Source organism: Pteropus medius, unplaced genomic scaffold, assembly GCF_902729225.1.
Source record: "Pteropus medius unplaced genomic scaffold, Ma_sr-lr_union100, whole genome shotgun sequence".
NCBI classification, from domain to species: Eukaryota; Metazoa; Chordata; class Mammalia; order Chiroptera; family Pteropodidae; genus Pteropus; species Pteropus medius.
The window spans coordinates 586154-599754 of record NW_024342645.1 but is presented as its reverse complement, the minus strand read 5'-3'; the positions used below and the strand labels follow the sequence as shown (position 1 = coordinate 599754).

The 13601-nt window shown below is 51.1% G+C and overlaps 1 protein-coding gene across 1 annotated transcript; it reads right to left on the bottom strand.

Moving 5' to 3' along the window:
• Positions 1–12: 12 nt before the first annotated feature.
• On the bottom strand, positions 13–13601 carry CXCR5 (C-X-C motif chemokine receptor 5). Its single transcript, XM_039866590.1, has 2 exons — positions 13400–13601; positions 13–4757 (listed from the first exon to the last, which is right to left on the bottom strand). The coding sequence occupies exons 1-2, from the start codon at positions 13454–13456 to the stop codon at positions 3690–3692; spliced, it is 1125 nt and encodes a 374-aa protein (XP_039722524.1). The 5' UTR covers positions 13457–13601; the 3' UTR covers positions 13–3689.

Genomic DNA, 13601 nt, shown 5'->3' with positions numbered 1-13601 from the left:
GGGAGTGGCATTTGTGGAAACCAGATGTGCTGACAGCTTAGTGGGGAGTGGTGGAATGGGGTGGGGGACTTTGGTTTGGGGTTTGTTCCATTTTGGCCACCAGGACTGCCCCTTCCCCAACCCCCCAAGTCCTATGGAGCCTCCGTTTCTCCTCTGTCCCTGTATCTACCCTCACTCAGCTATGCTGTCAGAGTCCGGTATCACATTCTCGGGGGGGAGAGAGGAGAGGTGAAGTAGCCCCTCTATCCCTTTTCTTTCCGTCACTCTCTTCATTGCTTCAGCTTCACTTTCCTCTTGGTTTCTCTGCCTCCACCAGGTTCTCTTCTCTTTTCCTGCCTCGTTTCCCTTCCCTGCTGATGTGGCTGACCCCTCCCCCACCCTTCCCTGCCGGCAGCCGGCCAGGTGGGCAGGCGCTAGCCGTAGCTGTAAATAGAGCACTGCGCTTCTGTGCTGGTTTGTGTGTGTGCTGTATTTCTGTGTCTTGATAGAAGTCACACAAAAAAAGGATAAAAGAAACCCTTCCCCCCTTCAAATTATTGCCCCTTCCATTCCCCTGGACCCAGGTATGTGTAGTGTGACACACCTGTCCACTGTTTGCAGTGTCTCTGGGTCCATAAAGGATACCATTCCAGTCCCCTTCCAAATGGTGAAATGACATAGATACCCCAAACCTAAATTGAGGTCAGACCATCAAAGCTTCCATTGGTGAGCTCCAGCAGGGCTGAGACCACCCCCACCCCACCAGGTTGGCAGCCTGTCAGCTGCTGAGTGACGTGGGAAAACGTGAGCATGCATTCGTGTTTGCACTGCACAGCGACACGAGGCCCGAGGCCCTTGGCTTCCCAGCTGTGGATGTCTGGTGTCTCCTGCTGCTACATGTGAACCAGAACTTGAAGTCCTTGGTTCCCAGTCTGGGGTGAGAGAAAGGAGAAAGGTGGAGACTGTGTGGCCTCCTCGAATGGAGCCATGGAGGAGTGGACTGGTGGCCCACATGGTCCTGTGCCTGCTGCAGTAGCCCTGAGCCAAGTAACCCTCAGGGCCCTGACTCTTCCAGAGGCTGCCTTCTGCTTCTTTACCAAAGGAAGAAGGAAAAGGGTTTGACGAGTCTATCTCCCTCCAGCCTCCACTCCCCGATGGATTAAAGGAAGTGTTGGACAGGGAGCAGGGGAGCATCTTGCAGATTTATCTTTGCCTACTCACCGGCAAGGCCCCTCTGCCCAGAGCTCAAGGCTCGGTGCCCACCCAGGCGCAGTCACTGCCTCCCTTTCAGCCCCAAAGACCTCCCTACCCAACTCTGGCCAGAGCTGAAGCCATAGCGACTGGGTGTTTTGACCCTGTCGGCCCCAGGAGTAAAACACTTCTCCTTTTCTCACTTCCTCTCCTGCCTTCTGAGGCTGCAGGGCTGGTGGCCTGGCAGAAAGCCTGTCTGAGGCTTTTTGCACTGTGCCTCCAGGGTGAGGGGCCATCTTTAGACAAGGTGTCTTTTGCCATGGCCCAGTCCCCAGCCTTCCTGACCTGCAGGGCCTGGTCTTGCATTGGCAGCTGTGATACAAGGGAATTTGCCCCACTTCTCCCAGTCTGGTGCTGTCCTCAGTCCACCATCAGCCAGGTCAAGTGCTTCCTCCGGGGCTGGCTGCAGGCTCCTGCCTCCCTCAGCACCTCCCAGGGGCCAGGGCCCAGGGCCCAGGCCTCTGCGTGCAGGGGCTACCTGCCCTTCATCCAGCCAGGCACTTTGTCTGCTCTTCCTCAACCTGGACCCTGCGCCGGTGAGCCCCCCACCCTTGACCCAAGATTCCCCAAACTGACTAAGTGTTTCCTGCCTGGAGGAGAGAGGGGTCAGACTGCAACGGGCCCAGCGCTCTCCCCATTCTCCCACCTCCTCCATCAGAGTAGCTTTTCAAGGTGAACTCCACAGGCCAGCCTACTTCCCTCCATCCATGGCCATACCCCCAGCCATTTTGTACCATTATATAAATATATATATAAATATAAATATATAAATACAATATGTGAAGACATCCTCTTGGTTTTTATTTTGAAATAATTTTTAGGCTTGTTCCGGGGGTCTCTGTGCTGCCTGTACTGTATTGACCTGTTTTATAGGTGCCTTTTTATTAAAAAGAGAAAATTAAAAATCCAGCCTTTTGCCTGTTTGCTTCCGTGTCTGGCTCTTACACTGCCCAGCTTGCTGTTAGATGCCGGGAGAGAAAAGGAGGACCCCAGGACTTTCCCAAGATTCTGCAGTGAAGGCCCCGGGTCACAGCTCTGACTTTCCTTGTGGGGGCCTCCTCGGGAGCTTGGTTAATTGGCTTGAGTGGGAGTGGGTAACCCAGATGTGCCTTCAACAAGTCAAGGGGCCCTGCTGTCCCACTCCAGCCAGACCAAAGGCTGGGGCAGAGGGAGGGAGAGCCTCCCTCAGGGCAGGTGGGCCAGTGGGCAGGCGAGCGAGCGTGGAGCAGCTTCCCCTGGTTCCATCTGAGTAGTATACCTCTCAAGGGCAGAGCCCCGCTTCCTGGGGCCTGGGGACTTCCCTGCCCAGGGCTGCTTCTCACACTATCCAACCCAAGGGGATGCCTCAGGTAGCTCTTATTGAGGTGCAGAGAGACAGGGTGCCCTCCCTGGGCTTGATCTTCAGGCAGGGGTTGGATGAGAGTCCCCTCAGAGGCCTCTCTCTGTCCTTCTCCTCAAGGGGTCTACCTATTGATTCTGACTCTTAGCCAAGTACTTCCTCTACTGTGATTTGGACCCCTCTGCTGCTGGAGGAGTTTCCCCTGGCTGTGTAGCTTATGAGAAGGGGGCAGGGAGGAATGAGTCTGCCTCCTTTCCCATCAGTGCACAGACCCACCAGGGCTCTGGATCCTGCCACCCCTGGCCAGTCTTGGAAGCTCTCCACTCTGGGCAGAGAAGACGGCTCCTGGCTCTGGTTTACACTTGTGCCTCCTTTCTCCCCGGTTGGGTTCCTCTCTCCTGGCTCAGCCTTAGTTCTTCCCTAAGACACTGGCTAGTCTCTGAGGTTACATGGAGTCTGCCCTCGGTCTGCAGACCTCCCAGGGCCCAGTGACATGGAGCTGGCCCAGAGTCAGGGGCAGCTACCTGAACTGGTTCAGTCTGAGCGTCTTGCTTCATCAAGATACTGCAGGGCTGCTGGCCTGGCAGAATGTCTGTGTTTGTTAGGGGCTAAAATATGTTAAGGCCACTCTCTGTTGCCAGCTGGCCTTTCCTTGGTCTTAACCTCCATTTATCCCCTGGTGCTCAGCTTCTAGCTTATTTCAGCCAGTGGGGTAAGAGGACAGGTGGGTAGTTGTGGAAGTCAGTGGCCCATAAGATGACTGGAATATGTATTCTGGAAGGGAAATGACTTTCCATATTGCTGAAGACAGAGGTAAGATTTCTTGAGCTTTGGATGGTTAAGATGAGAGAAGGTATGTGAAGTCTTCTCAGCCCAAGATAATGCAGATGGGCATAGGTATCCTCTTCTTCCCTTTGGGCTGCTTTACCCTCCCTGGACTCTAGCCTAGCCCTGGGGTTGGAAGCTGGCAGGGATGTCCTGGAAAGAAGGGTTGGTTCATCTAACTGCCCTATATGAGGACACTGGCCAAAGTGAGCTCTTAGGACCCCAGCTCCTATTGGAAGGGATTCCAGCATACACACATCCCCTGAGGAAAGCAGGAACAGAGGGGGGCTGAGACCTAGAAGGTGGTGAGGGAGGTGGCATTCTCTGACTCAGAGAGACTACTCTTGCGCCAACTAGGGAAGAACTGGCAAAGAGAAGTAGGGCCAGCACAGCCCAGCTTGGTCAGAATCCGTGACAGGTCACTACGAAACTTTACTCCAGCAAAAGTGTAGAGCATGGGATTGAGGCAGCAGTGGGCCAGGCCCAGGAATTCACTCATGGTGATGGCCACGGAGAGGTAGTCATTCATCTCACAGCTGCTGCCCATGGCCTTCAGCCTTGACAGGGTGTCCAGGAAAATGACAATGTGGTAGGGTGACCAGCAGAGAAAGAAGACACCTGTCACCAGGATGGCTACCCTGACTGCCTTCTGCCGCTGAGGGCGCCTCTGGGCCTGGCACAGCCTGTGTACCACCCCTACGTAGCACCAGCCCATCACCAGCATTGGCAGCAGGAACCCTCCAAAATGGTAGAGGAAGCGGGAGGTGAACCAGGCATTGGTTTCAGCTTGGTTTTCTTGGGAAAAGGTGCAGCGTGGCAGAGAGTCATTGTGATGGGGTTGGCTGACCTTGGCGAAGAGAATCTCTGGCAAGGCGAAGAAGAAGCCTGCCAGCCAGATGACTGCACAGGTGATGTGGATGGAGAGGAGGCGGCGGTGGCGGTAGGCATGGACGGCATGGACGATGGCCAGGTAGCGGTCCACAGCGATGCAGGCCAGGAGTAGGCTGCTGCAGTAGAAGTTGATCTTGTACAGAGCAATCACAGTTTTGCAGAGGAAGGTGCCCAGGACCCAGCCCACGGAGCCCTCAGCCACAGCGAAGGGCAGGATGAAGACCAGCAGGAGGTCAGCCACTGCCAAGTGGAACAGGAAGGTCTCGGTGGAGCTGCGGGTCTGCCGGTGCCGCTCCAGGATCACCAGCACCAGGATGTTGCCCATCATACCCAGGAGGAAGATGAGGCCATAAGCAACAGGCATGAATATGGCCTTAAAGGAGGTCAGAAGAGGCCCCTCGACTGTGGAGCAGATGTGATTTTCCACTGGGGATGTCTCCGTGCTGTCTCTGTAGTTACTTAACTCCTTGTACTGCAAGGACAGGGGACAGGAGGTCAGAGAACTGAGGATCCATCTTGCCTCTTGGAGAGGACCCTGACTCCCTCATATATTTTCTTATCCCCAAGGCTAACAGCTTTTGTCCCTGTCCTTTCTATATGTCCCGCTGACCAAATCCCAATTTCCCTTTGTGTCCTTGAACAAATCACTTTGCCTTTTCCAACTTCTATTTTCATCTGTAAAAGGGACTAATTCCTCACAGGGTAGTGATGAAGATGAAAGGAGATATATGGTGTGGACATGCTTCAGAAACTCTAAAGGGCTATGAACTTGTAACTTATTTGGTTTTTGTGTGTCCTCAGGTATGGAAGGCTGCAGGCTCAGGGTCTGGAACTGAGACTTCAGTTTGAGAATGGCTCTAGTTGGGACAAGGAGACGTCTGTTCCAGTTATGAGCAGAACACTGGGTACTAAAACCTAGGATCCCGCTGATGGGCTGGGTGCTTATATGGCCTGCTGGCTTCCTCTTGACTTGTCCCCTTATTCCTGTCTGTCTTCATTATAAATAGCTGAAACAATAGTAATAGCCTCCCATTTTATTTCATCCACACGACAGGCTCAAGGTATTTAATCTTCCTATTTTACCAAAGTGTCTCACTGAAGATCAGGTCTGTTTGAAGCCAGAGCTAATACTTAAACCACTGGGCAGCAGTGCCTGGGCTTCCCTCTCTGCAACTTCCCTCCCATCACTAGCAAACTCCCTGCCCTGCTTCCTTCTCTGCTGACAGCAAGGAGAGTTTCAGAAGCAGAAAGCCCAGAGGCAGAAGGAACTGAGGGAGACCAGGCACGGGGGGGAGGGAAAGAGCCCCGTTCCAAGTGAAGGAAATGTGCTGACTCTGTCTCCGGATGCTCCCTCCTTCTCAGGCCCCTTCCCCGCCACTCCTCGCACGCCCCCTTGTCCCGCCCCCCAGCACTTAGGTTGTTTACCCAGCTAACCGCAAAGGAAGACAGTGGTGCCTGTTTTCATATCTTTCACTCACAGCTGTCCCCCTGCACCTGCTCCTCCTCACTTCCCAGCTCTGTTCTTCCCACCCCTCCCCTAATTAATCCCTCCCCACGGCATTTCAAAACCAATTACAACCAAGTAATATGGGTTCAAAAAGACACTTCTATAACCTATGAGCCCAGGGAGGGAGAGGATGGGAGAGGGTATTCTGCACCCTAGCTCTGGATGGTCTCATGATGACTTCCTTTCAGGAGAGTGAGGGTCCTGCACAAGGAAGAGTGGTTGCACTGGCACACAGGGGCCCTGGTTAGTGGCGGGCAGACCTATTCCCTAACCTGGGTCTTTCCTTCTGGTCCCTGGTGCAGGTTGTTCTGGGAGAAAGGGATGAAGGGATACATTAGTACCATGGCAGAGCCATCTACCCACCCCTCACCTCAGCATCCCTCTATTATCGCCTCAGTCTAGCCCTTCTTCCCTAACGCTCAGGACTGCTGCCTCTCCCCCGGTCTCCACTCTTGTCCCTCTCCTACGCAGAGGGCAGAGGAGTTCTCCAAACCACAATTCCCCATCACCTCAGTGTCCTTGTCTGGTTCCAGGTTTACCTATAAGCAGTGCTTTTCTTTTCTTTTGCCTTCCCCCACCCCCAATTTCACACTGAATAGCAAAGCCAATTATAAGAAAAAGTCATGTTTGTGAGAAAGTTTATCAACAAAAGATTGAAGTAAGCCAACTTCGGTGCATTCACAAAATACAATGCAGTGCTCAAAAAGAAATGAGGTTCATCTGTATGTCCTCTTAGAAAAAGGTGCTTAACCCATATTGCTAAATTTCAAAACCAGTTGCAGGGCACCCCTGCAGCACGATTTCATGGACTTCCTTCACTAGGGCTGGGGCTGGGGCAGAGGAGGGGGAGTCAGGCTCTAGTCTCCCCTTCTTGCCTTTAAACTAGAGTCCTCCACTCTTGTCTCACGAGGTGTTTCACACAAAAGCTTCTGCTTAAGGAAATGGTTCTACTTTCATTTGAAAACCCTGGACTTGTAGGGAGAAGTCTAAATAAATCTCTATGTCTCTGACCTTTCAAACCTCATCTTCTACTTTATGGCTTTAGGCACCCTATCCTCCAGGTTTATCATTCTACTGGCTGCCTGTCCCCAACACCCCAGCACATTCTGACATCCCGGTCTCCAAAACTTTGCTCATACTCTTCCTTTTGCAGAGCAGTCCCCTAAGTTTGCCTATTTAATTCCTATGCTTCCTTCAAGGCCCCACTCAGCCCCATCCTCCTACCTCATTCCTAGCTCTTCCACTTGGAATCACGTTCTCCCTTCTTGCATTACGTGTGCCTTTATTACAGAAGTCAGGTTTGGGGTGTCCATTTCTTCACTAGCTGGTAAGCTCTTGGAAGCAGGCCTTCTATGCCCCCCTTACAATGCCACATGTTTTACACATGAGGTACATGCATCAAATATGTTCTTGTCTGCTCCGAGAGCAGTTTCCCAAGAGGCCCCTGTATTCTGGGAGTTTAGGCAAGTCTCTCTTTGCGCCTCAGTGAATACTCAGATACTCCCTTTCACCCTTCTTTAGTTCCTGCCTCCTCCCAATGCCCTTGACAGCCTAGAGCCTATCTTGGGTTTTCTCTCCGTATTTCTCTCTGTATTTCCAATATTGCCATTGACTATAATAACCATTTGACTCATACTGATTCAGCAGGAGTTAAAGGGGGAAAACAGTGAGATGGGTGGGCAGTCTTCATGTAGAGCAAAACAATTCAGAGGATGGAGAGATGCAAGTCTTGGGATAGTCAGTGGGGCTGGACTCTGCCTACCTTGGCAGTGGTGGGGGCTTGGCTGTGCCACTATCTACTGGAGGGCTTAGGTGCAACTAGTCTGTCTAGCCAGAAGGCCCTTAATGAGAACCACTCAAGTCCTTATTCTCTAAAGCATCCAAATTGATTGGTTTATTTCTCATTTAAAGTCAATGCAGTGAGATGTGTCCCCAGGACCCTAGAGACCACATCTCCTGAGAATTGAAGTTTAGAGGAGGAGTTGGGGTGTGGGACTGTCTCATCCTCCCTGCCAAGAAGTATTTATTTGGCAAAGTACTCGGGCAGAACGGGGAAGATGAGAGGAAGCTGTTTTGAGGGGTGCTGAGAGTTGGCAGTACATCTCAGCAGGAGGTGTCAAACAGATGTTTTTGGAGGCTTGGGAGTGGCACATGTTAAAGCCACTTCCCATACCTAGGGGAACAGGCACCCCCACCCTTCCCCAAACCAAGGAAGGTTGGTTCTGGCCTGGTGGGAGTTGAGGAATCAGGAATCCTGGACACCATGAGGAGTGGGGTGCAGAAGGGCGCTCTCCAAGACTCTTGTCCAAAGGGAGCACTCTTGCTGAGTGGTAACTAAAGGCCTTCATGTGCACACACACACGCTCTGACAGCAGTGTGTACTCCACATAGACACAGACGTGCCAGGCAAGGCCATGACAGCGTGTGGTACAAGCAAGGAGCCAGTGGATTACAGCTTACACAGAGGCCAGGGACCTGTGCGCAAAGGAGATAAAAAAACATGATGACCTGGATGAAGCTGAGTACTGAGCCAGCAATACAGATGGAAAATTGCTGTGAGCACTGGGGATGGGGCAGGAAAGGGGCTAGAACATTCTATGTGCTGGTTTTGAGGTGCCAGGAAAAGAGAGGGTGGGGAGAAGAGACTGAAATGCTTGGGCATGGTGAGATTACAAATGTTACTCTTCCCCTTCTTTCTCTTCTTCCTTGTGCCCCTCTCTTCTTTCTATCCTCTGGAGTCACTGTAGGACCCAGGCCCCTCCCTGTATAATTAAATTCTCCATGCCCCATCTGACTCCAAATAATGAGGCTGCCTCACTGCCCTGCACTGGCCAGTGTGAAGCTCAGCAAACATTTGCTGACTGGGATTCTTTGTCAGCAGGTGGTGCAGGGGGTGTCTGCCCTGGATCCTCATCTTGGATGACATAGCTAGAGAATATTTTTGGACAATGCAGAGTTCTCCACAATCTGGAATTACGAGCTCAAACTGACCAGTTGCAATTGATAGGGAAAAATATAGAGAGCTAGCTCAGATTTGAAGCTTCAACTGTCTGGTGACAAATTAGGGAAGATTTGCCTTAATGACAGTTTACGAGAAGGACCTGACAGTTCGTTGAGTGTAAGCTTAAGATGAGTCAGCTGGGTGACGTGGCTACCAAAAGGGCTACTATTACCTTATTCTAGGTGAACAGAAGCCTGTAGGTGGGCATCTGGCACAAACCCAGTTTGTTTCATCTGGATAAGGACGACCAGTTTTCTGAGGGGTCTGGAAATCCTCACCTTGGGAGGATGTTTTCAGCTACTGGGGTATAGAGTCTAGGGAAGGGAAGACTTGAGCCCTGGAGAACTGTGTTCTTCAAGGATTGACAAAAGCCCCATTGGGTAAGAGAGCAGTCTGGGCTTATTGTGTGAGGTTCTAGAGGGCAGACCAGGGGGAATGGGAGAGGTTGGGGCTAGGGGTGTTTCAGTTAGAGGAGAAAGAACAATGAGTTGGGGACCTTGGGAGGAAGAAGGATGTTTGAGCCTCGGTGAGTGGGAAGGGAAAGGAGGCTGAGCCCTGCCCTCAAATACTCCTCCCTCCCAGCTCCCAGATGCTCAGGTTTTCTGACTGTCATGCCCTGGCCAGGTCTGAGCTGGTTCACAGCATGATCTTCATGTAGCTCAACACCTGGGGGAGAGGGGAGCCATTTACTTCTCTCATCTGTCTGTCCTGCAGCCAGTGAATGCCCTAGCCTGACTTTGCTACTTAGCCCCAAGGAAGGAGGCATGGATGCTGAGTGCATAGCAAGCCCTGCGGAACCCCAGGACTCCAGAGGCCTGAGTCATACTGGCTGCAGGAGGTGTCTGCACACAGATGCAGATCATTGCTCTGGCCATAGGGAGCACACACGGCTCCATTTCCTTTTATGTCCCTGACTAGATATTCCCAGCCAAGAGTCGGGAGCTATGAATGGGGCCAGCCAGGGCATCTCTCTCATCCTACCCTTCAGTGGCTTGAGGGGTACAGAATTCTGGAGGAATGAGGGTGGAGGTCTGTATTTCTTACCCCACTCTTCCTTCGGAGGGCCACACTCCCAAAAGACCATCTGAGACTCTGGCTTGCCATTTATCACATCTTTCCTTTCCTCACCCCTACCCTTCAGGAGTGAGTGTGCCAAGTCCCTCTTTCATCTCTACCCAAGGGTTTCGGCTATTAGGAACATGAGAGTACTCTGGATGTGGTTCTGGGGGGAGGCTTTAAACTACCCCTACCTCTACACTGAGGTTTAAGGGGGTCCTCCTTGGCACACCAAATCAATTTGCTTTGGAGACAGAGTCACACAGTCTGAAGGACAAGTAAGATGTCTCCTAGGCATGTACAGCAATCTCTTGAAACCATCTCCTGGTAACTACTGATCTGAAATATTTTGTCCCATTATTCCTGAAAGAAAACTCATTCCTGTGTCCTGATTCTCAGTGTCAGATCCATGGCCACTTTTTATGCCATTGTGCCAGAGTGGACCAGCCAGTCTGTGGCTTCAAGGAAGGCAAGAGTTCCTATGGTCTGTGTGCCTGAGCCCAGATTCACCAACCCCTCCCCAGGCTGGCCCTGGGTCTCTCCCTCAACTCTAACCGCCCCCAATCACACCCAGTTGGGGCCTTCTCCACTGGGGTTCTTCTGGGACTTTTAACCTGGTGGAGGGGGGGCATCCTACCCTGCCCTAAGATAAAGCCCAGAAGAGCCTAAGCTGGTTTTGGTTCCTCTTCTTCATACCTCCTTGATGAAATGAGATGGTACATGTGATGTGGATGGACTTTGTAGCTTGTGATGCTTTAGTTACACTGAAGTCATAGTTTATGGGGGCCATCACTGGGGAGGGATCAGGGGAAGCCAGGTCCTGGAGATGGACCAGCTTCTCCCTGTTCTATAGTAGCGTCCCCTCCCGGCTGATATGCAAGGTGGGGCTGGAGGTGCAGTTTATGACTGGCCCCTGTGGGTGCCCTGGTCCCTGGTTCTGTCAAGAGGAGGCTCCAAGCTCTCAGATCAAAATTCCTATGGACAAAAGCTTTTCTAGTTTTGCCTAGATCTGCCTTCCCAGCAGGATGGGTCCCTAGCATGCTCACCCCAAGGACCTGGCTCCTTGTTCCTTATATTTAGCCATCTAGTTTTTTTCTGTTTGGATCCTCCATTCATGGGAATTGGTAGCCCATCTTAAGAAAATGGACATTTTAAGTGGCTAGAGTTGATCTGAGAATTTAAGAGGAGAAAGGAAAGACAGGATGACCAACACTTGGCCCCCAATTCTTAATGCAACAATGGAGTGTAGAACCCAGTGTTCTAGGAGTGAACCAATATGTGGGTTTAAACAAGGACAGGGAAGGGAATAGGAAGCAAAAGGAATAGAAGCTAGATTAATTCCAGAGAGAAATGGTGAGCTAAGACCTTTAACGCATCACAAATCAATAAATACTTATTGAGAAGATACTACATGCAAGACTCTTCTGCTACTCTGCCACCCCAGAGCCTGTGTGCTGTGAGACACTGTCAGGAAGACCATCAGCACTGCTCAAGGCCCTGCTGTGAGTGGGTAGAGGTAGAGAGAGAGGGTCTGTGCTTCTGAGGGGGCAATAGCCCTAGAGAGAGAGTATACAGAAGGTAGGTGAAGGCAGGACGAGGCACTGGGAGCTGGTAGAAAAAGAGCTTCAGAATCCAGATGGTCCCAGGACTCTTGGGCTTCAGGCTAAACCCTGATTGAGGGCACAGTGGGATGCTTGGTTCAAGACCACTCATTTGGGGTGTGACATGAAGCAAAAGTATATTTTCTTTGATATATGGAACATGCCATGCTGTCTCCCTGCCCCCAGCCATCACCTGTCTCTAGTAGGTCATGCAGTGGAGTGAGACATGCAGTTAGGGGAAACTCTTGAGGTTTCTCGGAAGCTAGGACCAGCCAGGTCTGAGGTAGGTTACTATGATATCCAACTGGGTCAGGGCTCGTGGTCAGCTTGAAGCTGTGGGCAGAAGGAGACACCCAGTAACTTAATCGGGTGAGGCCAGGGGCCAGGACAGGGACCAAAGTGGGAGCACATTGCCTTGTCAGAGTAATGGCGTTTTAGTCTGATTTGGGGTATTGCCCAGACTCTGCAATTAGACTCACGGCCTGCTTTATGGGCATGTGACCCAGGCAGCCACGCAGCGTGCTGCACTTAGAAGAGCCCCACACTTAATTTAGTGCTTAGCTGTTGCTCTCATGAAATTATTAATTTTTGAACAAGGGATCCTGGATTTTCATTTTGCATTGGGTCTCACAAATTATGCAGCAGGTCTGATTAGGCTGATGGTTCTGTTTCTGCTTTTATATTGAGAGATCAGACATTGGATAATTAGCCCTTTCCCTCGCCTTTTCCGCCCCATGTTCTACTTACATTTCCAAGCCTTAGGATCTGGGCAAGTGAGAGGCAGACTTTTCCAGGCAAGTCTGGGAATACAGTCGATGGAATTACAATATAGACTCCAGCTGGGGGAGATGGAGGGAGTTGGAGAACATCTCAGGGTGAGTTTAAGGTCAGGAGAGCTGGTGGCTACAGGAGGAAAGATTTGGATCTTTCATGATCCAGCTCGGAGTGCAGCTCAGAGAGTGGTCTTTTCCCTAGAAGGGCTATTGACCACAGGAGAAAGAAGAAAAGACCACAAAGAAGTTCCCAGAATATCCTTAAAACAGTCCTCTGCTGCCTGTAAACAGGACCCCTGGTATCTTTGGTTGAACTGCTCCTCACACACGTCCTTTGGGAGCCCTGTGACAGCCAAGCCAACTGCTTCATGGGAGAGACTTAGGTGGGAGGCAGAGTGATGCTAGGACCATTTTCTTAGCCACCCAAGAGTTCCTTTTCTTTAGAGATTCTAGTCCTTTGAGGGAGGCCACAACATGTTCTAAAACATTTCTAGGACTAACACAAAGTCCTCTATCCAACTTGGCACACCCTGCTCCCTAACTCCAATCCACTGGGGTCCCTTGCCGACCACCTGGTCTCACACTTCTTCAGTTTAGCATGTAATCATTGTCTATGAGCTTCTGGTGAGTGATTTTTTTTCCTTCTTGGTTAGACCATAAGCCAAATTTGAGGGCCAAGACCAGGTCCTCAACTTCTCCATCTAACACAGAATGTAGTGCTCTGATGATATAATATGATATAATCATATAGCAAGAGATGAATAAATATACATTGATTGGTCAGCTAGCAAAATCAACTCCTGACATTAAGAAAACTTCCAAAGTACTTTCCCATCTAGCCCCTTATTCCAGCCCTAAGAGATAAGGAGAGAATGGAGAGGCAAAGTGACTTGTTTCAAGTCACATAGCAAGTCAGGGGGAATGCAGAACCTGAACCCGTACTTCCAACTCCCTCTAAAGGGTGTCTGTTTAAGGCAATCGCTCTGTTTATCTGCTTCCTCCATGGAATGGAAAATACAGTCTTAAAAGGCAGGTGCCAGTGGGCCTGTCTGCATTTTGCTGGTCTGGAGTGGCAGGTAACGCCACAGATACCCCTTCTTCCTTGGGCCCTCGGCCCATCATATTTAAAATTCCAAGTGGGGCCTGGGGAACCATGAGCTATCTGTTCCTACTCACCAGGTCCTCCAGGCTGTCATTCATGAGGTCCATGTCCAGGGTTAAGGGGTAGTTCATAGTTGTAGCTGTACGTCTCCAGACTGGTCAATCACCGTCTGATGTTGAAAGACTCTCCGCCTGGTACCTATAGAGGTGGCAGCCGTCAGCTGCAAATTTAAACAAATGAGCTGTGTGCTGTCTCCTGGGGCTGCGTAGGACCCAC

Excerpts from the sequence above, each read along its gene's own strand:
- CXCR5 (XM_039866590.1), bottom strand. The coding sequence starts at position 13,456 with ATGAACTACCCCTTAACCCTGGACATGGACCTCATGAATGACAGCCTG. Across the intron at positions 4,758-13,399 it reads ATGACAGCCTGGAGGACCTG|TACAAGGAGTTAAGTAACTA; the intron begins GTGAGTAGGAAC and ends CTGTCCTTGCAG.